Below are 25,668 nucleotides of genomic sequence, written 5' to 3'. Positions count from 1 at the left end.
CCACAGACCATGCAGTTCTTCTACCTTCAGACCACTGTGGCTACAAAATCATCACTTCTTAGAAAATAAATATAGGAGCTTCGGTCTCTTCTGATTAAAGTGAAACTATAATGGCTCCAGACGGTGAAGCAGCTCGTGAGTTATGGAAAGCTAAATATATTGTAATGTGTTGCAGCAGCTACAGATCTATGGGAACCTGGAGCTTCGTTAGAGAGGTGCTGGCACAGTCTTTCCCAGAGGAAGCTGTTTCCCTTGTCAGCTTTCTCTGGGCTGTTTGTACCTGGGGTTTTGTACCTAAGTGGAAGGAGCAGCTCTTGGTGATTCCAGCTGGGGAGATGGATCACCCCAGGGTGGGTGCACTTACCTCCTTCAGGTGACTTCTTGTGGGTGGCCTGCGTCCGTGGGTCATTTTCACTCTGTCCCGAGTTACGTGGTCCAAGGAAAGGCTCTCGTCTACTTTTACCTTTGAAAGGGGGAAGAGAAAGGAAAGAAAAAAGAAAGAGGGTCATTAATTTCTCAGGATATGTCTGTAAAGTTCTCACTGTCACACATGAAGGGATGCCGCATTTGGATGAATATTTCACGACTACAGTCTTTGCCTCAGACCTTAGTTACAGCCCGCCTGCAAAGCCCTGCATGTACGTGATGGATATTTAAGGTATCTGTCCTATATAGAGCTGTGTTTATCTAAAAAAGCAAAGCATTGAACCTTCAGAGGTTCGTGATGGCTAACCTCCCCTCTACCTAAGGGGCAGGGAAGGAAGGACACAAGGCAGCTTTGTTGTCCTTGCTGCAGCCTGGGCTTGGACTGGCTCCTGCATGTGGCAGAGCACAGTGCCGAAATTGCTGTTGCCATCTTAGAGGTGAAAGCTCATTAATAACCGTGACCCGACTGTGAACTGTATCAGCAGCGCTTTGTTACAGACCTTCCCTTCTACAGCTCTAATAACTGCAGGATGCTGAAGAGAAGGTGTGAGCAGTGACCTGGATTAATTGCAACTCTAGCTGCATTAACAAATTTATTTCCTGGAATCAGATGAGAAAGCCACTGCCTCCCGCACATGGGGAGGGAGGTCCCAGCCCTCTGGCAGGTATTTCTCTGTGCTGGCTCTGTGATTGCCCACCCACCCATGCCGCGGTGGCTGAGGGCTGGAGTCTGCTCCATGCAGAGAGCAGCACCAGTGACCAGAGATGGTGAAATGTCAGCATGTCCTTGGTTTGCTGGCCTTTGTACCACAAGTTTGTACAATAGGAAAGCTGGCACGGGCGAAATAGGGATTTAGAGGGAAAAAATGGGTACCAATCCCTGGCTGATATGGCAGAGTGGTTTTACAGCTCTTTCAGCGGAGAACAGCTAATCCAAGCCAGCTGGGGGCTTGACCCTTTAGCTTGTGCCTGGCCTGTGTGGAAACGCTTTAAATCTGAGGTTTGATCCTTACTGGAATGAATGAGAATTAGAGGCTGGCTCCCTCTGAGGGAGGCTCCGGGTCCTCCTCAGGACAATAACCCCAGGCCACAGGGCAGGGAGTTGACCTGAGATCCCACCTTGCCGTGCTGCTGAGGGGCTGTGCAGAGTTCACTGCCCACCGGAGAGCCATGTGCCGTGCTACTCCAGGCAGCTCTGAGCCAGCGTGGGGCCCCTCCAGCAAGGGCTGGACAGCATTGCATTGTAGGACATCACATCTTCCACACGCTGAAACATGAGAGCAGACCGGGCTGCTAAGCTCTCTGCTGCTAGGTTTTATCTTCTAAGGCTGCTGCTGGTCCCAGCTCGTCCCTTTAATTCCACGTGCTGCTTCCCACTTGGTCCAAGGGCCCGAGGAACTGCTACACCCCACTACCAGCAAAGCCCTGACACTGAGTGCCATTTGCCTTGGCAAAAAGAAGCATGTTCCAGCCTCTCCTCCTGCTTTTGCCCTCTGCTAAATAAAAGCAAAGCCCAAGCATTCAGAGTTCGCATCTCTAGCAAAGCATCTGCAGCGCTTAGCCCTTTTCTCAAAACTTTTACTCATTGCTTTGGTTTCCTTTGCTAAACAGATCTTGCCAATTGCTTTGTCCCCTCGTTACCCTGCCCATTTCTTCTTGTGTCATTCCTGTGATGGTGGTTTTGTGCACTTCCTTTCAGTTACTGAAACAACTGCAGAATAGATACTGCTTCTTTGGTTTAGTTCATGGCTGATTTACAAGCTAACAGGGAGCAAGGTTTAGTCAGGCTCTAGGATGTGCAATTTTCATCCTTCCCTCCACGCAGCAGAATGGGAGGAGAATTTGGGAATGCAGGTGTGCTGGAGCCATCTGAGAGGCAGGCAGGTTTGGCCAGTGCCATGGAGTAACTTTCCACCAGACTTCTTGCCAGACTGCAGGCGGAATAGCTGGTGGACTGAGTCACTTCAGATTTTTCCAGTCTTGAAGACTGGGCTATGTCCTAACCAAATACCTCCATTTCCAGGCTGCTTGGTGCTGAGGATCATGGCGGCATGGGGAAGATGAGGCTCTCCAGGCTGCAGCCCCAGCTCTACACAACTCAGCGCTGCAGCTGCTTCTCCACACCAGCCGTTTCCATCAGGAAAGGGGAACACCCCTGCATTCGCTGATCCCAAACCTACTGAAGCCACCAGACCATCTCCCACTGACTTTGGTGAGCTCTTGTGTCTTCTGGGCCTCTTGATGAGATGTTAGCTCTTAGCAGCACAGACCATCCTGCCGGCACAACATCTACTCAACCAGCTGCCCCTGCCTCCCTGCATCTAACCCTGGCCAGGAGAGAGGGAAAGGCAGCAAGATATAGGATGGTGCAAAGGGCTCTCTACGTGTTCTACCTTCTTGGGCTGGGAGCTGAAGTGGCTAAAAGCTCCCAGCCTGCGGGGATGTGACCTGGTTTACCTTGAATACCATCTTTCTCTTTCCTTCAACCATGGCTGGCATGCAGGAAGGACAGGGAGCAGGGGGGCTCGGGCAAGTTCTGCTTTTAGCTAAAAAAGCAGTGGATGAGAACTGACACAGAAATACAGGACTTTGAAAACTGTTTCTCTTACCTCATCAAATACTTTGTTTTTGCCTCTATTGATCCCTTCATTAAGCGCTTTTATCCACGATTCCTTTTCTTCCAAAGTTGGAGCTTGAAATTTGATATCATGAACCTGCAAGAGCAGAGACAATTTTGCCTAAGCATTCCTTGTCAGGACAAGAGAGGTAGCTCTCTGCTCTCTGTGTATCACTTCATTTTCTATGTAACATTCAGTTCCAGCCTGTGTTTAAACTACAGATTCCTTTGTGCTTTGGCAAATACTTCACTTCATAGCTCCCATGAACAGGATTTTGTTATGCTGAACAGCTTGTTGCTGCAGTTTTATTTTTGCAACTAGTAACTAAAGTAGTAAGAAAGTAAGAGTTTCTTCCTTCTGCAGAACACTCAGAATAGCTCCTAGAGCAGCAGCAAGTTGTTTGTACAGCAAATGGTCACATTGTGTATAGAGTCAGACTGAAAGTCCAAGTCACTTTGTGCTGGTTCAGATGCAATAAAGTACTTTATTTCCAACTTCCCCCCAGGCTGCAAGCAACAGGAAAGCTGCATGCAGCGGGCTCTGCCTGCTTCCCTGTTCCTGCAGCTCTGCAGAACAGAACTGATACAGGAATCTGGGGCTCTGACCTTGGCTGCACTAACCCCGATTCAGCTGAGCACGGACATGATGAGGCATAAGGGCAATGTATGGGAAAAAATTAACCATATTTTTTCTGTTTGCAAATGAAGAAATACAGCAGTGAACGCTACAGACGTACACTTTCTGAGGTTTGAATAGCTTCTAACAAGAAGGGAAGAGTCAGCCATACAAGAGGGAGCTGGCAAGAAGCACAGGACACAAATAAGGAGGGAGCAGTGGGTGATTGTATGGCCTGTCCTCCAGCTAGCCAGCTCTCCCCTTCCTCCAGGGTAGTCCCGTGGCTTTGCTCAGTGTTTTGAATCTCTTCTTGACCACAGCAGGGAAAATAGGTAAGGTGTTACTTACTTCACTGCTGTGTTCTCTGAGCACCTCACCAGCATTATGTAGCTTTGCCCTAGCATACGCTTCAGGTGAGAGAAGTATCATCGTCACATTACAGGTGACTCCATGGCAGACTGGCTTGGATCCAAATAGCTCCATGCAGTGCCCTAATCCGGACTGCACAGGCACACAGAAATACTCTTGTGCTAAAGAACATCATCAAAGTTGCAAAATCAAGAACTTAAAAATTAGACAATCCCAACATTGCTGGGGCAGTCCTAACTCGGCCTGCTGTGCATATTCCTCCCAGTACCATCCCTAATGACAGGGGCGGCACTTCTTACTGAGCTATCCCATCGTGTGTTTTATCCTCATGGGTCAATATGTCTTATTGATTGCACTCTGCTCAAGCCGTGTCCTGAAAATAGAATTACTGATTCCCCTGACAATCTCTTCTTTGCTGCTTATCAATACAATTATCTGGGGGCTTCACAAATTACTTTTCAGAGCAACTGAAATTATCCACCTCTTACAGGTGGGGAAGTGAGCTACAGAGAGGCTCATTCAAAACACATACTACTAGGGTGTTGTTTGGAATAGTCTTTTTGGGTATTTAACATCCTATAGGTATTTTCCACCTTCCCATTGCCTTCAAAAGCAATTGTAGTCCCAGTTTTTTTTGTAAATGAGGCCTCACATTCTGAAATCAGAGCAGGGTCTATATAAAACAGGGACTATATAAAATGAGGGTGACAAAGCTAATGGTGACTGACAGTTGAATGCTCTTAGCAGCTCCCTGTTTTATTTATGGCACAACAAAGCAGCAACTGTTTTGGGTGTCAGCAGCTTCTGAAGGTACCATCAGAAATTCTGCAGAACTAAAGCCTGATCTCCTTACACCCACTCCTACTGTTTAGGTAGAAATCGACTGCCCTGCCCTTCTGCATTTATTCCTCGCTTCAATGCCATGGTTTTACATCTGCACGTCACAGTGACAAAGTGCCAGACCCTCACAACCAGCGTGGCAAGCAGGGAGTTAAGAAGCAATTTGGGGAAAGATTATTTATTCGATTAGTTTGCACATAAGGTGACGGGACCACATGTCTTCCTGAGAGCTCAGAGGAGAGGTTAGGGCCTGAACCACAGCCCTCTGGAAAAAGAGCCCTTTGTCTGGGGCGCAGAAGGGCCATGCTAAGCAGGGAATCTAAGGGAAGGCAAAGCTCCAAAACAGAGCGACAGCCAGATTTTGTTTTAGTCCAAGCAGGCCTGTTTTTGTGTGTGCTTAAAAACTTTTTTTGTTTGGAAATGATTTTGCCCCAAAGCTTTGTGATTATAAAAGCTTATGAGAAAGCTCTACTTGTGAGCAGCTGAGCTGCTGCACTGCCTGGCAAAGACCTGGCAGCCTGCACCAGGGTTTAGAAATCTCCGTACATGTTGTTCAAGGGAAGGATTCCTGCCTCGCTTCAAGCTTCCTCTTCCAATGCCACTTTCTGTGCCTCATTCTCGGCACCCAAATAAAGCTTCCAAGCCTGTGACTAAGCGCTGGTGTCAGCAACCCTGCGGCAGGGCAGAATGAAGCCTCAGGGGGATGGTTCGTCATTAATGAGAAGCTGAGATGTCCCTCCTGCACACAACCCTCTGCCTCACAGTGTAATGCTGACCAACCGCTGCGGCCACCAAACACAGGCCCAATGGATGGTGAGGGAAAGGGACTCGTGGCAAGATGCTCCCAAGACAGCAGCAGAAAGAGCCCTCCAGTTGCCTGAAGGGCTGGGTGAGGGAGGACAAGCAGCACTCTGCGTGGGACCCCACTCCCTGCGATGGGGCAGCGTGGGCAATGCCAGACTCATGCCGCTGCAGCCCTGCTCCCTGCTTGCACAAGTCCCTGGGGCTGTGACACAGAGGGGCAGCCTCGAGGCTCGCAGCAGGTTCTTCCCAGTATGCCCAGTTACCTTTGTTTGAAAACTTTTTTCTCCTTTTTAGAACAATACCCACAGATACCAAGGAAGAGTCAGGCTGCTGGGGCTCTGAGGCTGGTGCTCAGGAAGCTGCCAGCCAATTTGTTGCATTGTCTGTCTGCATTCATCTGTGGCTTGCATCCTCAGCCACAGCACTGGGGAGAGGAAGCTAACCCAAAGTGGGATGGAAGCTCTCTATAAAGCAGACAGCTGCAGAGGAGAGGCAGAAAGGAGCTGGAGGAGTTGGTCTCAGTCCTGCCTGCCACTGGGGCTCTGTACACTAGCCTGAGATGCCCAGGTCCTCTACAAACAAGGAACAAATGAATTTCTCTCGTCTGTATTTTTACTCATTTGAGTATTCACAGATATCAAAGGATGTACCTGAAGATGGATACTTCCCACAAAACGTTAAGCAGGGTCTGTTCTCCACCAGCAATTTAAGGTAGAGAGTTGTGACACCAGTATAAGGGCAGCAGGCAGGGTAACACATTTGCTCTCCTTCTTGCTAAGCCAGCTGAGACTGAGTCATGCCATAAACAACAGGCTGGTGTGCCAGGAAAAGCTGTCATGGCTAAACCTAATGTGATAGTGACCATTGTAAGGCATGAATACAGACTACGCAATTTACTGTCAGTTAACTCAGAGCACAGCATGGCCAGTCAGCTCCTGCTGAATCACTGGCTAGATGGCATGGAACAAGAGGCTCACACAAGGGTCACTGTCTGTGACAGCAGCGACCACAGTCTCCTCGATTGCTTCATGTCTTGGAGACATCAGTCTCTTCAAGCAGTGACAGTCTTATGGCTACGCTGACCCTGCTTTCCAGGAAAGAGAAGTGTTCCTGGGGTCAGTCTGTTGTACCTGCACTAAATGATTTAACAGACAAGCTCTGGAGAACAGCATAGCTGCAGTTTAAGACCTTTACCAACATTAGCTCTTTGCTGAGCAATTCTGCTAGATGCTGCTGATCTGCAACAGAGGTGGGCTACAGAAACACGTGCTTGCTCCTCAGCTATTTCAGTGCAAAGCCTGGTACTGACTTCAGTTCAGTGGGGCTTTGCTAAACTGAACTGTGAACTGCTTGTGAAGTGCTGGTTTAGGTGTGGGAATGTGTTCCCTTCCGCTGACTTTTCGTACGGGCTGGTCACCTCCAGCAGAAGCCAGAGCAGAGCTGGGTCAGTAACATCTTAAACTACCAAGAGTGCAGCAGAGTCTATCTGCCAGATGTGAGGTCATCTCCTGCCTTCTTCTACATGACTTTGTCAGGTTAGATCATGGAGGGAAAAGTGGAAGCCAAGGGACTGTCAGTTAGGGGATTCTTGTGGTTTTCTGTAGCTGAACCAAGAGCTACCTCAACCCCAGGAATAATGCAGCATCTCTGCCAAACTGGCAGACCACAGGAGCAGACTCCTCCATGCACAGGGCAAAGGCGCCTCGCTGCAATCTATTGCAGCTTCCAGGCAGGGCCCCTGGTGAAAGCGGCTGCAGGTACCTCCAAAGTCGACTAAGGGAAAATAAGCAATGGAAGTTTCCACCCCTGACCACAGGTGCAGACTTTGTGGCTGGCCGTGCTACGAAAGGATGTGTGGGGAGCTGCAGTGCTTGTTCATGGCCTCTCTCCCTTACTACCACCCTCTTTCTTCCCACTCTTAAGACTTCTCTGCAGCTGAAGGCTTTCAGACCCGCTGAATACCAGACTTGTGCCAATCTCTGTAGTCTCTAGGCAGTTTACACCAAGCATCATTTACAATGCTTTTTGCATCGTGAGTATGTTTTAAAGTCTCTGGGCCAAGTCTGCTGCCCTTTCTTACACACTCAGCTCTCTGCATCCAACAGTTTTCATTTAATTGCTGCAGGTGGAATGAAGCATTTGAGATTTCTAAGCAGAAGGGGTCTTTTGCACACTTCCAGCAGCACTTCGTTTCAGCTCCACACCAGTGCAGGCATGTGACATGCTCATATTGTCACAGCTTAACAAAAATGTCATCCTCGTGAACAGAGCAAGCAGAATCTGGGCTACATCCATCAAAGACCAGTGTTTAGCAAGGCAACTTAGTTATTTGGGTGCAACTCTAGTTGCAGATTAGTTTTAACTGACTGATTCATGCCCTCTGCTCTTCAAGAATATCCCATCCAAGATTTAAACCAGGATTACCCTACAGTTAAACTGGGCTCCCTGTTTTCAACAGGCAAACTCCTATTTGCGCACTGAAACAGAAATGGCCTTTCCTAGCTTGTTCATAAGTCCCACAAACTCACTGGCTTTCTGCATTCCTCAGCATTGTGCTCAGGAGAGGGGGCAAAAAAACCCTAGCAAGATCTGGCAAGGCTTGGTAAGGCAGCTCACAGGGTGATTTTAAACTGTGGATGGCAGCAAGCCTCCCAAATGGAAAATGTTTAGCTGATATATATCGCCACAGCTGCAATTTCAAAACAGAAGAAGGACAGTTGTGTATATTGGCCTCCTAATTGAAGCCTGTTCTAACATCTGCCAAAGTATGTTGTGTGTCAACACCCTCACCAGATTCCCAGCCAAAAGGAGGGTGGGAGGGGAGCTACAAACAGGGAACTTTTCATTTATAAAAGCCTTTCCTTTCACCAAAAGAGCCTTATAAAAAGTAGCCTCTATCTAGGTCTCCATTTAATCAGTGGCATGAAAAACAGGGGAGCTGTAAACTTGCCAGCATGCCAAAAGGATGAAGTTACCCTTCTGGGACACAGTTTGGGCATATCTTTCTCCTAGCAAGAAATGAAAGGTTTAGGAACAGGTCTCACACACCCTGTGTTGATTCATGCAGCAGTGCAGAGACATCTGCAGCTATTACACACTTCTAAGTAACTTACTTGCAGATAATAATTCCTACTGTGCCACCCATCTCTGAGCACTCAGGCTTTTATTTGCCTCCCTGGGAATAGGTGTGCACTTGTAGTTATTGAGCCACCCTCTAGAAAACACACCAAACCTGCCAGGATTAGCCACTTTTGATCTAAAATTGACATTATTTCTGATTAATCAAGTTACAAAGCAAATGCTAAACCTCCACTTTGACTGGGGAGACTCATTGCTCCAGAATCTGGTGTGGGGCAGGAGCTCATTAGCCCAGGGTGAAAATTTCCAGGCTATCATCACTTTGGTGCATGGTGTTTAACATCACTTTTCTCCCTGATACAGACTGCGCCTACTTGCAAAACAAACATCGTTCACCTTCTCTCTCCACCCCCACCCTGGTCCATGTGAGTATTTTGGGGAAAGACAATCCTTGTTTTGTTGTTTTGAATGAAGTTTAGCACAATGATGCTCTGAACTCAGCTGGAGTCTTATTATAGGAATAAACGCTAAGTGACTGGAGTGAAAGAATAAGCAACAATGACAACAAGGCCTAAACAATCTCCATTTATTTAAACAAAATGGAGATGGGGGAATGCAGGCAAGTTGGTATTTTTGCCTGTTCACATTCTTATGGAAATAAATATGTTCTGTGCCTCTCGGATTTGCATGGGGAGATTTAGTAAGACCTCTTAGGCCAATAAAATCACATTGAAATTAGAAGTAAGTCAAAGTGTCATGCCTCAAAGCAACAACAGAAGCATCCCAGCCCATAAAGATGCTGAAATGGGTAGCATGTAAGTAGGAGCTAAGAACTTCCAAAGATGTGTAGTGATGATGAACCTACATAGGAAGTAAGGCAAGCATACAGTCAGTGCTCAGATGGATGTATAGCTGCTTTGCAACACCAGCCTGGTTGTTAGGTTCTGGATCTAAGCAGATGCTGTGCAGGAAGCTAAAGATGTAGAGTTTCATGAATTCTGCAAATTAAATCTTTTCTCCTAGGAACTGTTTGGCTGCAAGTAACTTTGCACTGGAGTTTCTCAGATCAACGGTTCCAACTCCAGCAACTGTCTCAGTACATGGATTGGGATCACTGATTTCACTGGAACTTGGGCAAAGCTGCAGCATGTACAGCTGGGACAGGGACACTTCCTCACCCAGAGCACATGGGGGAATCCACAGGGAATGGTCATTCTCCACTGCTCAGGGAGTACTGGAAGAAAGAAAATGATAAGGCAGGAAAAATATCAAGAGGAAAAAGTTGAGTCGCAGGAAGACCCTTTCCTCCCGACAAGAAGAAAGTCTACAAGTAGTGTTCCTCCTTACACACTGTAGACCATTCACAGCTATAGGTCATTTCTCCCAGCTGCCAAAGAGCTAAATCTCAGAGCCTTTCATCTGCTCTGGGCGCAGCTGCCTGGGAACTCATTTTGGAGTTAGCAGACTTGAGGGTGATGAGAAAGGCAATCCTACCTTCTTACCCGGGGAGCGGATTAAAATGAAACGGTTTTTCTTTTTTAGTAGCGCACGCAGTTCCTGGCACTTGTCATAACTCTCCAGTTCCACTGTTTCTATGCACTTCTGTTCATCCTGCAGAGAGGGAATGAAACATTATTATGAATAGGAGGCACTGAAATCAATCATATACCATCAAACTCTGCATGTCTTCCCCTTGCATCTGTCTAAAAGCTCTCCTGCCTTAAAAATAACCTGCATGCAGACAGCAAGCCCCTATAAATCAGGCTGCCAATCTCACTAAGAAAACACCCTAGTCTTTACGCTACAGGCCAATTTGTGGCTAGTGGTCCACAGCGGCTGAGCAAATAACATGTTGTGGACAGTAACACCAGCTTCTGCCATCTCTCTTGGCCTCATCCAGGGATCTGCAGCCAGAAACAAGGTGGGAAGGTCTTTGCCCATCATCGGGTCCCAGCCACAGGCTGAGAATGTGCTGTCAGTCCTGGCATAAGAAGGAGGAATAACATGATGCACTTTTATAAACCTTCCTGGCATCATCTCAGAGCGTTCCTCATGCTTCGCTGTAGCTTGGTGACATTACCTCTGACCCACAATGAATGCGGGAGTTATTCTGCTTTTTCACGGGGAAGACAACGCAAGCATGACAACGGTCCCAGCAGCCCCCCGGAAACCCAAGGCAGAGAGGAGATAAGAGGCCAGCCCTGCCGCTGTGCTGAGCCTCAGCAAGGTCAGTGGGAGCCACGTGCGACTGGGATGTGCTCCTCTTGCAGCCACGCTCTGAGCTGTCAAAATGCTTAGGATTGGAAATATGGTCCTGTACAGCCAGCAAAACTGTCAGGGCCAGCGTCTCAGTGGGGAATATTTATCTCTGGTGTATCTCCACTGATGACTGCCGGCCACGATCTTGGCTCATTTCTCCCAGTAACATAACTAAAATTCCACACGTGCTGCGTGGCTCAGTTCAGCTGCAGAGCACCATCCCTAATAGGAATCGCAGCATAACACCAGGCAGATAATATTCTTCATGTCTCAGTAGCCCAGAAGAGACCAAAGCTCCCTTTCGCTAGGCATTACACAAATAAGCAGTGAGAACTGCAGAGCTACGGTCAGCACGCCTCATGAACCTCTCTATTACCATCCTGAATTAAAACCGCTGGCCATGACCATCCCCAAGGCAGCTCCTCATACCCGTATGAGTTTGTATTTAGCAATTCCTGAGTGGAGAGGGAGTGTGGGATGAGGAAACGTGTCGTAGCCAGGAAGCTGCTGCGTGGCTGGAGGCAGGGAATGGAGAGTTCAGAGGGAAGTGGGCTGCGGGGAATTTCCTCCCTTTACCACTTGACATTTAAGTTGCTGTGCAGAGCTGAGGCTGTGTTTAGGTTTTTTTAACCCTCCTATCTGGGGATGGAGGCCTGGCAGAACCAATGCTGATACACAGAGAAAGTTCTGAGCCACCAAGGGATGTGTGGATCTAATTTAGGTTTATGATTTTAATGACATTACTGTTTATTGCATTTAACACTGAATGGGTGAACGTGACCAGAGAACTGCGAAAATGTATACTAGGAGGAGGAGATTAATCCTGCCCAAACCCAAAACCTAGCAGATAAAATCCTGCTGATGTTACGGAGCCCTTTGAAGGCACAAGGCTCCTGCTGCAATCCTGGTATCGCAATGTCACTGCAAAAGGACAGGGATGGAAATAATAACCCCTCAGTGGCCAACAAATGACAGAGAAGGGTGAGGTCAGGAATACATGCCTCAGGGATGGGTGATCTCATCCTGGCCTTTGGTGGACGACCGCCCACATCACAGCACTGCCGCACGGCCGGTGCGGTTACCAGCTCCGACGTGAAAGTTTGCTGGGCTCAGGATGTAGGCGGCTTGGCAGCGCTCCGACTGGAGACCAGCACGAAGACTCCTGCCCACCCTCCCCACTCTCGAGAGCAGCTCTGTCCCCAGCATAGTCCAGTGGCTCTGTGTCACCCTCCTTGTCCACGCCATCCTTCCTGCCCCTTGGAGGGGAACCTTCCCTTTGATCCCGTGCAAGCTGTCCTCTACTTCCTAAGGACAGCTGAGCACTGAGCTGGGGGACAAGAAGGACTTGGCAGGGCGGAGAGCTGTGGTTTTGCCGTGACATTGCTTCTTGCCTTCCAGCTGCCCCTCTCCTCCCTGGGGAGGCTCTGGGGACTATGGCCTGGCCAGGGAACAAGGGCAGCAAGGACAGGGACGTGCAGGACCCTGGGGCACTGGCTTGACTGTGCAAGCTATGGCTCCTTCATCTCAGAGAACTGAACTTCTCAAGCAAGTTATCGTCTTCAGGGAAGGCAGGGAAGAAAGCAGCCACAGAAATAAGAAAACTTCATGTCTGAGAGCAAAGGAAAAGCATCTGAGTTCAGGGAGTGCCAGAATGAGGCTTTTTTCTCTTTTTTACCCTTTGCACGCGGCCATCTCATCTCTGTGAGCCTACCTGGGTCACAAAGAGATCCTTTATGTTTGCCCTGCACCACTAAGATAAAGACCAGAAGACCCGACCCTGCCGCAGGTCTCCAGGTCCCTTCAACCTCCTGGGACCTGGAGGATACTCAGCATCACGCAGAGACAAGGTCAATTCCAGAGTCCTGCCCTGATACACGGATCTCAGACACGTGGTCTGGACAAGCTCCCACCCCATTTGGTCTCTAGTGTCCCAAAGAAGTTAAAGCAATCCTTTTACATCATCCTGAGACACAAAGGTTGAGTCCGCACACAGTGGTCACACCTCCTGGCAGCACACAGCTCGCAGGGTTGTCCCATGGCCCTGCATTCGCTGCCGATCAAGGCAGGGAATTCTCTTCAGGCCACCTTTCTCTTTTCCTCTACAGATTTTAGGCCTTGTTTTTTAAATTGCTTTTGTGCTTGCTGTAAGGGACAATCAATAAGACATTTAAAATTCTGGTACAGAAACCCCTACATTCATGATTTAATGCAGAAAACCAATTCCATTAGCTATTCGCGGAGCAGATGCTGCAACTTAAACATGTATGTGTCTGAAAGCTTGGCCCTTAAGAAGAAAACTACTGAACACCTAAACATAGTAATGCGTGCTCTTAACCAAAGAATCACACTTGGCAAACAATTTCCTTAACAAAAAGTTGATACAAAGGGGGAAAAAGACCCACCGAAATTTTTATTTATATGAAGGTATAATTTCCAGCAAAGATCTCTGCACTGACACACATTCATGGGCTATGCCCCTCCATTCAGTGTACAATGTCTAGACTGCCTGAAATAATAATTTACTTCTCCATCTGAGGATCTCAAAGCATTTTAATAAATCACTTTTGGGTATACATTGCTATCACTTTACCAGGGGCAAAATGCAGATGTTAACTGCACCACTGTTAAATGCTGAGTGGATACTCTGGTCTCTAGAAGACCCTTTGTCTATTAGTTTTTTTCCCTGTCAAATAACACACTTAAGAAAACCCCAAAACAACAAAAAACCAACTCTAACCACTAGCTGCACCGTTCAGGGAAAAAAAAATCCCAAACCCAAGCCTGATGCTCTCTAATCCATGGAGTGATGATACTGATCTGTGTAGTCTCTCTGCATAGGATTGCCTGTTCTTCAGATGCCCTCTGTAGTTTTGCAAGGCTTAATTTTTATTCTGGCAAGAATATGCAGAGACAAGAAAACAAGAAAACCCGTTAGGAAATAACCTGCCCGCTTGGTTCTTAGTTTACATGAGGGTACAGCTATGGGGTCCTGTAGATGGAGGCACAGCAGATAACAAGAAATCCATCTCCCTTCATTTCACATCCGCTGAAAGAAACCTGAAGCCCGGTGGGATGACTTTCACCCCCCATCTGCTCCAGGTAATACAATACCATTTGCAATTTGTCTTCAGCAGGTAGCTCCGCTTTAAACCAAACCAAAAGCCTGACTAACAGACGCAATATGGGATACACACTCTGTGGGCAGGTTGGGAGCACATTCCAGCAGATTGCTATTGATGATGATAAATACAGTATTTGCGTTCTGCTCAGACTGTACTTTCCGGTGACACGGTACAAAATTATTGCCTGCATCTTGTGTTGGCCGTCCCCTCAGCTCTTACTTTGCACACACAAACCTCAGCAACAAGTGCAGCCCGCCTCATGTAATTGCATAAACAAGTGTGCCTGCATATGAAACAACTGCTAAAGGCAATATTAGCACCTCTTTGTGAAGGGCTGAAACACAGGAGGGACGATAAAAGCACAACTAGCTCAGTTCCTGGAAATCTGATGGGCTTAGACCAGTTGAAATACTCAGCCTCTAAACCTGCCCTCCCACATGGAAGCTGACCTCACTCCCATTTAACCCATTTAGGTCTAACTTAGTATTTCTGTTACCTGAAGCTTTATCTCCTTTCTTTTTCTAGGGCCCCAATTCAGCAAGCACTGAACAATCCCATTTTAAAATGTCTCAGCTTGTGGATGGTCTGGGATGCTGTGTCTGTCTCCAGGGTCACACAAAGCAGGGCAGGTATGAGAAGGTACAGTGGGGAAAACGGCAGCTGGAGCTCCAGAAATAAAAGCCACCATAGCACGCTGCACCACAGACTCTCCTTTGACATTGGGCAAGGCCCTTCTCATCTCAAAAACTCAGTTCCCCAATTGTAAGACAGAGACAGCAACACTGCCCTAACTCACGTTAAAGGAAGATAAATACAGTAATAAACATGAACTGCCTCAATTCTGTGGCAACAGGACCCCTCCTGAGTGCAGAAAATTGCCATTTCCTTTAGTTCCCCTGTAGTGAGTCTGCACAATCACATGCTATCCTATTGTGCTACCAGATAATTTTGTAGCAATTTCCTCTCCTAAGATATTTGACTTCACTGTAAGCCAGTTTAATAGCCTATAGATATTAACATGATCCCTTATTTACAATAATGGGACCTTGTAGCTACTGTAGCTTACAGATGCAATTTATTACAGGATGTTACCTCAATCCGCAAGCTACCAGAAAACGTTATGCCTGGTTGTTACAAATGCCATTTTCCTTGTTGAGATAATAAAATAACCCTTTAAATGATTGGGACTTTTCCTTCTTCTGAACATCTGTGAATATTCATCTTACTTTAAAAGCCTCCTTTTCCCTTGTGGTAATGAGAGCCTCCATATATCTTGTTTTTAAAGGCATGCCCTTTAAAAAAACCTATGTCACGTTTATAGATTTTGAATCTGCGAGCTCCTGAAGCTTCAGCTGGAGTCAACAGGTGTCCAGGGCACTGGGAAGCAATCTGCAGGAGTCAACCATTTGCAGGACCAGGCTGCATCTCTCTGCCTAAGAGAAAGTCCCACCACTTTGCCTGCCTTCCAAGCGGCTCATCACCTGACATTGACTTCTCCTTTCATTACTCTTGCACTCTTCATGACATTTCAAAACTAAGAACAAATGCCTCCAAAAAGCTTTGGGATTCAGGAAGAGCAGGAGGGTTCAGCATATGGGAGGAGGTAATACCCTTTAACCTAAACCATTTATAACAAAACTTCTTTATTAGGCAATAGTATGTTTTTAAAAAAAAGAGAACAAAACTCATTTGTCAGTCCTGTTGTTCCTGAAACCATTGCAGCAATGCAGCTGCTGAAACATTTCCCCATTCTTCCCTTGATACACTGCACAGAGGCTTTACATGATTTTGGTTTTATGTCATCCTGATGCCCACAAATGACCCAGATCCCCTTCTGTCAGAGACCGCACAAGCACGTGATCCTCGTGCAGACCAGGCAATGAGAAATGCTCCTCTACCCTGATGCACACATGAACTTCTAGCCACCATATACCAGCAGGGTTTACGACATACCCACCCCTAATCTCAAACCTCTCTTGGTTGTAGCTTGTCCTCTGCACCGTAATTTCTAACTTTTGGGGCAAACTCTGCTCTTGCAGAAGCTCCCTCCAGCCCAGGAACCGAGGGCCTGACTCAGGCAAGAGCCACCTTTGCAGCCCGGCAGAACCAGCCATGTACTTCTCATCCTTCTCGCATGAAGACGCAGGACATATTTGGCTCGGCTCTTATTTCTCATTTCATTGGAAACAGCTCTAAATGAGGCCATGAACTTAAGGCATGCAATTTATCTAGGGAAGTCCAGAACAAGGCTCCCAGGGGTCCTTTGCTCAGTACTGGCTCAAGTAAAGGGAAAAGATGAGCCAAATCCAGACTGTGTCCCTGCTTAAGGAGGACAGCAAGCACTCACAATTTCACCCCGCATCCATCAGTGGCTAAACAAAACCCTGAAGAGTCTGACTAGCAACAGTTTGAGCTGCTTGAGGGGTGCCAAACAGCTGCAGGGTTGCCTGCCATTCCCTCAAGCGGCAGGTGGGAAGTCAGCCTGCTACAATCCAGTTTTATCCTTTAAACGCCAAAAAGGCATAGCACATATCCTGCTTCCGCCCAAAGCTTTACTCCGTTCGTCTTCTCACAGGATGTCCTGCCCCCATTTTTTTATTTTGGCAGTGGCACTGTCAAAATATTTACTGGCTAAAATATTTATAATACATAATATACTCTAAAATGCAGCTGCTATCTCTTCTTTATAGCATTTACCCTTCCTGGAGACAACTGGAGAAGCCCTTTTGAAAGGCATGGGCTGGAGGAAAGTGAAAAACGCAGGAACGTGCATCACCAAGGGCCTGATCCTGCCCCTCATTCACGGCCATTAGCTGTAACCATACCTCATCCTCATAGACCACGAGCTGTGTTTTCCGTAGCTGGATGTAACGATCCTTCCACAATCCCAGGAGTCCCCCACTGCTTTTCTTAATCCAGCCGTATTTCTCTGCAGTCGGAGCAGACTTTGGTTTCTCTGAGACCTCCTCCTTTGTATCCTGCAAGGACAGAAGGGAGAAGGAATTACATCAAAAGCACTTTCCATCCATTTAATGAAGGTTGTCAGAAAGCCTGCCCAGAGAAGACCTCAGCACCTACCAAACGTGGTCCCTTCCCACCACATCACAAGGCAAAAGACTAGCATCTTCCAGAGGAAAACTCAACCAGCTACCACAGGACCGGGGAGTGGGCATGGACCCTGGCCACCCCTAGGGACACTGCTGGAATGGCAGCAAGTCCACCTCCTCCTCTCTGTGGACTCCCTGCTTGCTTGTGCACCAAGTGCTCGCTTGAAAACAAGCACCCTCCTCTCCGCTTTGCTCCTTATGCTTTCCGATGAGTCCCAGTGGGACGGATCCTGCTGGCATCAGTAGCAACACTCATATTTTAGCCCCTGGCCACATCTGCAAGCTTCTCCTCTAGGTCTCTATGTTTGGTCATTGCCCCCAAACCAACTCCCATGGGCAAATCCACAGCACGAGGGCCAGGATTTCATCATATCCGCACTAAAATGTTCCCGGCAGGCTCCTGTGTGGTTTGTAGGCAGAGGGAAGGACCGGCAGAGAAGGCAGCACCAAGAGTGGGTGGGGTTTTATTTTGTCCTGCCTTTAGGTCCTTGCTGTTTGTCACAGCCTGCTCTTGCCCACCCACAGCAGCATGGGGAGCCCCAGCATCCTGCACTGGGAGGCTGCTGGCTTTCCAGGCCTGGTAAAAAACAGGAGATGCATAACTTCCCTGCTTTGAAAAAACCATCAGAAATATCCAATATCAATATTCTCGTCAAACCGAGACAGGAAACCTAAGATGGGGAGCGGGGGCAGTCAGGCTTATTAGCTGACTGCCTTCACCAGCAGACTCGGTTACAGATGAGAGTTCTCCTCCTCTCCGGTGCGCTGGAAGAGCCTTTGCAAAGCCAGGATCCCTGTTTCCCCTCCCTTGGAGTGCCCTGCTGCTCCCAACACCCCATGGACTCCTCAGTAAGCCTCTTTCCCGAGAGCAAGGCTCGGGGAATCCCTCGCTGAGCCAAATCCCCTTACACAAACAACTTGGAGAGGCCAACCCCAAATCCTCCAGCCTCCTCCCAGGAACCCCACTGTCCCCCCCAGACTCAGTTTCCTCCACATCCCCGTCTGTAATACCAGCAATCCTGCTGCAGAAAGCCAGCACATTTGCACAAAAAGAGGATGCGCAACAAAGGCAGAGCCCCAACCATCCCCAAACGCCCTCGCTAGCTGCTGAATGAAACCTTTTCACATAGGAAAAGAACCCCAAACAAAACAAACGGGGGCGGCTGGAGCTCAGACATCATGTTTCATAACATGAGGAAATCCCACGTATATGGAAAGGAATCGGAGCTGGACACTCCCGTGCCCAGGACAGAGCGAGTGCGTACAGATGAGCTCCAAAAATTCAGAGGAAAGCCTTGCTAACAAATCTGTTTTCATGCACCAGACTCCCAGTGAACACACCCTTGGACAGCAGCTGCCATCAGGGTGAGCTGTTACTCTAAAGAGGGAGCTCACACCCATAAAAAGAAGAAAAACAGATTAAATACCCCATGTACCCACATTTATTCTGATCCCCACAAAGTTTGGGAAGAGGCTTGGCTTTGCAGGTAGGCTCAGGTGCAGACTGGGAACAAGAAACTCAAATAAACCTCAAATAAAAGAAAATCAGGCGGAAACCTGTAACATCCTTGGCGCCCTTTGTAGAAGTTATTTCAATTGTACTGAGCCACGTTTGAAACGGCCACAATACAGGATGACAGAGCATGAAAAAGTTTTCCGGGAAACGAGGGGTACTGCCTGGGGTTTTTTTTAACTTGACTTTTTAGGTTGCCAGGAAGTTGTATTCAGTTGTGATCTGCGACTTCAGCAAACATCAACTGCTGCACAAATATAGACCTGCTCGTTTCCTGATTGAGCACCCTTTTGATGTCATTTTTAGATAATCAGGCACGGACTTTAACCTCCCTCATAGCAGTTTTGCATGGATGTAGCTGTACGAAGAGTTTATTCGAGTGACTCCAGACCAACAGCTGCCAAAATGTTTCTACTCCTTAAGGTTTTTTTTTGCTTTACAGATGAATTTTTGCTGTTCTTTTTCCCCACCTGGCAGAAAGGCCATCTGAAATCACATGGCAAATAGGTCTATCCGCGGCCTCTCCCGGTGCTCTGCAGAGTGAAAACTACCCTGTCTCCTCTGGTTTTAAAATAAAAGTACTTCCTGTGAAGACACAGCACTTAACATCTACCTCTGAAAAAACAACCTGCCCCAGTAACCGTCTTCGTTGGAGTTGGGGCTCATGCCTGCCCTTCTGCGCAAGGCAGAGCTGCAAAGCCAGGGCAGAGCTGGTCTGGCAGCCCACGCTGCCTGCTCGGCTACCCGCTCCCCCCGGGCTCAGCAGCTCTCCGGCCTTCTGGGGATGGCACCTGCCCTGGCTTTGCAGCTCACCCTCTCCCCAGGCCACTCGGGAGCCCTGGTTGGAGCCACCCACCTGGAGGGAGCCATGCATGGGGTTCCCTCCACACCAGCCAGGACTTCCCAGCTGTGCCAGCGCCCGGGAGCATCGGCAGAGAGGATCCGTATCGCCGAGCCCCCGCCTGCCCCAGCTGAGCGGCCCAGGAGAGGGAAGGTGAGATGAGATGGAGAGTGCTGGTCTCAGCAGATGACAGCAGCCACTAGCAAAGGGCTCTGCCCCCGGCACTGCACTGCGCAGGAGTCACCTGAACCTGAGCTGCCTGGTGCCTCCTCCGGTCCCCGCTATACAAGACAGATGTGATGGGTGTCCGGTGCGATCCTGCCTTCTGCGGGTGCCAGGGGCTGCTGAGCTGCCCGGACTCTGGGTCAGCAGCTCCCCCCTCGCACGCACACAGCACATCGCAAGATGGGGGTGCAGCTGCTGCAATCCCCTTGCCTGCAGGTTAAGGGCGTAAAAAACTAGATGATGCAACTTGACCGTTTGCTCCTGCAAAAGCAAGAAAAGTCTCGGAGACGATGCCTGACATTTTTGCGGATTATTTTTACACCACCCCTGCACCAAATCAGCAAGGGGAGGTTGGCCAGGGCAGGGCACCGAAAGCAGGGCGGTGTGTCTGTCCTGCGCTCTCTGCCTGCGATTCCACAACTAAAACCGAAGCACGGCACAAAGAGATGAGCTGCTGTTGTTAATTCAGCTTTATGTGGGTATTCCTTTTGCAAGAAATACTAAGATATGCTTTCCGGGATGTTCTTGGCCTGGATTCATTCCTGATGCTGGTGTAAATCCATGAGAAGAAACCCACTGGCATCAGCCAAGCAAGCCAGCATAAATGAGGGAAGTACTGAGTTATCCCGTTGCTGGCTCATGCCAAAGGCTTCGCTCCCAAAACCAATCCATACAAGTCATTTTTGCAATTTATATCCCAGTGGCATTAGAAGTGAAACATGAGTTTCACTCTTCCAGCCTGGTTTAGACACACATTTCACAGCTCAGCAGAGATGCCAAATTAGGGGGACAGGACAGCTTTTTACTTAACAATTAGACGGTTATTTCTCCCCTCCCCTGCCCCTGTATTTTAAGGGCCCACAAGCCCACGTACTTTTCATGTCTTCCAACACAAAAAAACTCCAACAGCTGAATCGCGGTGGTGCTTTTACAAACTACATATAGTGCACAGAAGTCTCTTGCCCAATTACAGTAACTTCACTTAAAGCAAGTGGCTCATTTATTGCATACTCCTCTCTAGCAGGGCACGGATGAACACCTGCCAGGAGACAACCTGCATCTCCAGACCTCCGCTCTTTTTCTCCCTTTCCACATTATCTTCTGAGCCTGGCTGTCAGCACTTCCACTTCTTCCTGACCCACAGGAGCAAAATCATCTTACTGGAAATAAACTGCTCAGATCCACGTGAAACTTGGGGAACTGCATCTGATGCCCCCACCCGCAAGCGATCACTGGAAGATTCATTTATCATTAACGAAGAGCGGCCGGTGAGCCGGTCAGTCGATGCCAGGGTGGGTGTGAAACCCCTTTGGCCGGCGACCGCCAGCTGGAAGCAGTTTCTCTGCTGTGGATTAATTTCATGGATGCCGGCGGATAATAACAACTTTCAGTCACTACCAACTTGGGCTGCTTTGCCATCTCCCCGCTGTTTTAAAAAAAGCTCCCATCCTTGCCACCAAATGTTGGGAGCTGAAATAAGGGGGTGGGGAGAGACAAGCCACAGCTACCGGCATCGCAAGTCATCCGGCGGTCCGCCCTACCAGGAGCTTGCTTTCTTTGTGCATGAGCAGCAAAACCTCATTTAAGGAAAGGAAGCAGGAATAATTGCGCGGCCAGATGAGGGGAGAAAACGACCTGTTTAACTTGCTAATAAATTTGTGGCATCTTAATCGATCTGCACAGGGATGGATTATTGGGGTGTGATCTCACGGACGTGAAAACTTACATGTGAAAGAAAAGCACTGCTGCCCTTCTCCGAGTTAAACCTGTCCCGGGCAGAGACGGAGGAGGAGGACAGACTTGGGGAAGACTGCTAGGTATGTGGACATGGCCAAGCTTGCGGTCTGACCCAGGCCCAGCTCCAGTACGGAAGTACAACACCCCAGCAAGAGTCAGCACAAGGTGGCCTGAGCAAGCGTGGCATTTGAACAAGCCCGACTCTGCCAGCACTCGTCCTCCGGCAGCTCCGACGTTTGCCCGTCAGCCTCACCCGGCCGCTCAGAAAGTTTAAAAGCCGAAGAGCTCGGGGGATGCTCTGTCCCAGCGCCGGGCGGCAGCTCCAACGCACCCGGGCGAGCGCGGAGGGCAACGGGGGGCGGCTTGGGAGGAGGGACCCCCATCCTCTGGCTCTCCATTTCTGCTCCCCACCCCACCCCCGTGCTGCCCCCGCAGCCTCCCGCTACCGGACCCGGGCGGAGCGGGGCCGGGGATGTCCCAGCGCCGGTGGAGACCCAAAAAAAGCCCAAAGCGGTCGGTGCGGTTCTCCGCCCCCGTTCCCGGCCGGCAGCGGCAGCGAGGGGCTCCTGTCCCGCCCCAGGGGTCCCGTACAGCCCCCGTCCCGGGGCTTCCCCTCCTCTCCCCGTCCGGTCCGGTCCGGTTCGGTCCGGCCCCGGTGGGACTCACTTGCTCCATGGCGGGCCGGGGCCAGTCGCTCCTCACCGCCCCCTCAGGGGCTCCGCCGGCACCCCGCTGCACCGCTCGGCTCCGGGCGGGCGGGCGGGCATGCCGAGCCGGGCCGAGCCGAGCCGAGCCGGGCCGAGCCGGGCCGGGCCCCGCGGCTCTCGCCTCCGCACCAACTTCTCAGGGAGAGGGAGCAGCAGCAGCAGCAGCAACAGCAGCAGAAGCAGCAGCAACGCCGGGTTTCCGGCGGCTCCGGCGCTGCGAGCGAGGAGGCGGGGATGCCCCCGCCGCCAGCCCCGGCCCCCCCGCCTGGCCCGGCCCCGGCCCCGGCCCCTGCCCCACCCGCCGCGGGCCTGGGCCTGGGACCCGCCGGGATGGGCTGGGTCTGAGGGAAAGGGGCGGTGGGGGTGGGACCGAGCCCAAGGGAGTGGGTCCGTGGGATGAACAGGGTCCCTGGGGTCAGACGGTGGCTGCAGGGTGGGGCATGGACCGTGGGGTGGGACGGGGTACCCGGGGGTGGGACAGGGTGCCTTGGGTGGGAGAGATCCCCAGGGATCAGGCTGGACCCCCATCATAGAACAGTGTCCCTGGACTCGGAGGGTCCCCAGGGTCAGGCAGGGTCCCTGGGGTCAGACAGGCCCCAGGGTGGGACAGTATCCCTAGCGCTGGGGTCAGGTAGGGCCCCGGGAGCAGCGGGACAGGGCACAGGGTGCAGAGAGGTGAGGCACGCCATCTTGGCACTCTGGGCATCATGAAGCCCATGTGGAGCAATGCCGGGGGCTCAGGTCCATGTGGCAGCCTGGCTCCCTCGGCCGCAGCGGCGGCTCCTGGCACTGGGGTAGTCTCAGGACAGCGGGTTTTGGCAGAGGGGTGATGCGGTTCATTAGCCCAAGGGAAACAGCTGGGGAATGGTCTTTGGTGGCAGAACTGGTTAACGCAACTAGTCGTGCTTGGAGCTATTGTTCTCCACTGGTATTCAGCTTTGCAGACTTCTGCTTCTATTTCAGGCCTGCTGGAGGGCTCATGTACCCAACAGCCTGCCTGTTTTTTCTTCTAATTATTTCAGTCAGTCTAAAAAAAGATATTACCTCCCTCTGCAAACCTTGCTTCCATTGTTCTCAGCAGAGAAGATAAGAAGAAAGGAGAAGAAAAGTCTTGACACCCGTTACCTCCAGGTTAAATGCTCTTCTGCATAGGTATGGCAAGCGCTGGGAAGAAAAACAGGAGTCAGCTTTTGCTAACCAGAGGTGGAAGAGATACCAGAGCATCCATCAGGGCTGGCTACCCCCATCCTGCAGGGTCAGGGGTTAATGGAGGAGCTGGGAATGACCCTGGGACACACCAGGGTTTGAAGTGAGAAATCTTGGTGCTGTCAAGGCATGTTGACAGGGAAATGATTGCCATGTCAGCAGAAAGACAACCCACACGGGGAGGGGGGAGGAAGCCGCTAATAGACATGCTGTGATGAATCTGGGTTTTGACAAGAGGCTGAGGTACCAAACGCACTCAGAAAAGTGAAAGGAGGACAGATGTGGTCTAACTGGCCATCACTGGTGTGAGCGGGGAGAGGACAGCACAGGGGCAGGGGGATGCATCATGCCCACTGCCATGGTCGGGGCATTGCCCAGGCACCACACTCGCCTTCCCTCTCCTCTCTCCTGCAGGGTTTTGGGGCAGGACTCCCCTGTTTGTTCCACTTGCACAGGGCTGCAAGAGCAGCAGGGGCTGAGCTAGGACCAGAGCTCCGACAAGCAACTACGCACAAATAATTATTAGCGATAATTAGCAAAAACACGCTGATGGCATCTCCTTCGTATCAGCTTAGCTCCGGGTTTGGCAAAGGCTCCGGTCTCGTCGAGATGATCCTTTTGTTGTGTAAACATCTTCTGTGGCCTCGCCTGCTCCTCCTCTGGGGCTGAGAGCCCAACTGGGCAAAGAAAATGCTGCTACGAGCACCAGCGATGGCACGGAGGGGCCTGGCCAGTAGCCAGGGAGTTGCGAGCATCCTTCAGATTTCTCCTTTACCTGGCACAACAGGCACCTCTGAAAGATTTGACCAGAAAATTGTGGCTGGCCATTGTCATTCAGAGCTGTCGCCAAGGCAGGGTTAGCTCTCTGCTGCCTAACACCAGGTGGGAGCTTATTTTAAAACATATTTTCTTTGTTTAATTTTCCAAGCCATCAAAATGGGGCTTCGGGTGGGGAGTGAGAGCATCCCAGGTCACCTACAGCCTTCCCTGGTGGGTGCGTGAGAGCAAGGCAGTGTGCGGCAGTGCTGAGTTTGGCTCCAAGAAGGTGCCAGCCATCACAAAATGAACTATTGAAAAAAGGTGATATTTTGGCCAGGCTTTTAAAATGACCAAAAAAACCCCACCCCAAAGTACCAGAAATGTTGTTCAGTATTCTCTGTTTTCCTGGCAGGGCTCAGGGAGGTGAGGGGAAACCTCTGGCTTTACAGATAGGGTGTGGGTTGTGGTTCCGACTCTCCTGGAAAATTTTAATAGGTGAAAAAGTGAAGAATATTTTTAGCATGCCGTCAACGTGCATGTGAGGACGTGTGTGTTGTAAGAGCATGTGACACGGAGGCTGCATCCTTGTGATTTATCAGCTATCCTCACCCTTGCAGGCAGATCTGGAGAGAGCCACTGTGACCCCGCCGGCAGGAACACAGGAGCAGCCACTGCAGTGGGACCTGTTGTCTGCAAGAGGATGCTCGTTGCACGAGAACATGGAGGCTCGTCCAAAAATGCTGTGGAGAGAGGGGTCGGGCACAAGTCTGCAGCCGGGGTCGGGCTGTTCCTTTGGGGTGGGACACGCTGCCAGACTGTTGTCTTCTTCATTGTTAAGGGGTGGTGCAATGCTGCTCCAGCAAAGTGAAACAGAGTCACGAGTGACACTGAGGAGGTTGGGCTGGTGAGTCACAAAACCAAGGAAGCTTGTTTGCAAGGGGACCCATAAGTCCTCCCGCTCTGTGCCTTGATGGCCTCGTTTGGGGTCTTGCAAAACTTGGGGGGCAGGATGCAGAGGAGGACGGTGTTGCCGGGGGTCAGGAGCTCCGGCCGCAGAGACACAGCTGCCTTGAAGCTGCTTGGGGCTGATTTGGGACCGGGATGGGCGGAGAGTCCCTCCTGTCCTCCCAGACATGGGCAAACCTGTCTCTCCAGCCACAGGCACCACATGAGAGAGCTGTGGTCGCCCTCATGTCTACCTACCATCCTTTCTCTGCTCCAGGCAGGGAGCTCCAGCTCCTGCATCCAGCCTGAGGTACCTCGTGACCAGGGTCAGCCACTCCACCTGCTCCCACCTGGGTTTCCCCTCCACCTGAAATGGTAATAACCCATCTCCAAGGTGCCGTGAAGCCGAGTTCATTAGCACCTGGCTTCATTAAATGCTCTGAGCAGGGCTGGAAGGGCAGAGGCTCATTATTGCAGTTGCCCTGTTATCTGCTCAG

The 25,668-nt window shown here is 50.1% G+C and overlaps 1 protein-coding gene and 1 long non-coding RNA gene across 3 annotated transcripts in view; one reads left to right on the top strand and one right to left on the bottom strand.

Annotated features, from left to right (window-relative positions):
- Positions 1–15,312, top strand: part of LOC121233322 — a 35,573-nt gene extending 20,261 nt beyond the window's left edge. Inside the window, exons 2-3 of the long non-coding RNA XR_005932446.1 lie at positions 2,450–2,638; positions 14,657–15,312. This is a non-coding gene — a long non-coding RNA (uncharacterized LOC121233322). The remainder of the gene's footprint in view (positions 1–2,449; positions 2,639–14,656) is intronic.
- The window catches only part of PLEKHO2 (pleckstrin homology domain containing O2), a 29,305-nt gene extending 6,842 nt beyond the window's left edge, over positions 1–22,463 (bottom strand). The window contains exons 1-6 of one of the 2 annotated variants that reach the window (XM_030015522.2): positions 22,361–22,395; positions 22,221–22,325; positions 16,957–17,109; positions 10,245–10,361; positions 3,036–3,140; positions 365–463 (exon numbers count right to left, since the gene is read on the bottom strand). In XM_030015522.2, coding sequence (XP_029871382.1) covers positions 365–463; positions 3,036–3,140; positions 10,245–10,361; positions 16,957–17,109; positions 22,221–22,229 — 483 coding nt within the window. In that variant the 5' untranslated portion in view covers positions 22,230–22,325; positions 22,361–22,395. Of the gene's footprint in view, positions 1–364; positions 464–3,035; positions 3,141–10,244; positions 10,362–16,956; positions 17,110–22,220 lie in introns of both variants that reach the window. The other variant, XM_041123651.1, reaches the window with a different exon arrangement.
- Positions 22,464–25,668: the final 3,205 nt, after the last annotated feature.

The sequence above is a fragment of the Aquila chrysaetos genome, chromosome 5 (assembly GCF_900496995.4).
Source record: "Aquila chrysaetos chrysaetos chromosome 5, bAquChr1.4, whole genome shotgun sequence".
NCBI lineage: Eukaryota > Metazoa > Chordata > Aves > Accipitriformes > Accipitridae > Aquila > Aquila chrysaetos.
The sequence above is the reverse complement of the archived record's forward strand: the minus strand, read 5'-3'. Positions and strand labels throughout refer to the sequence as shown.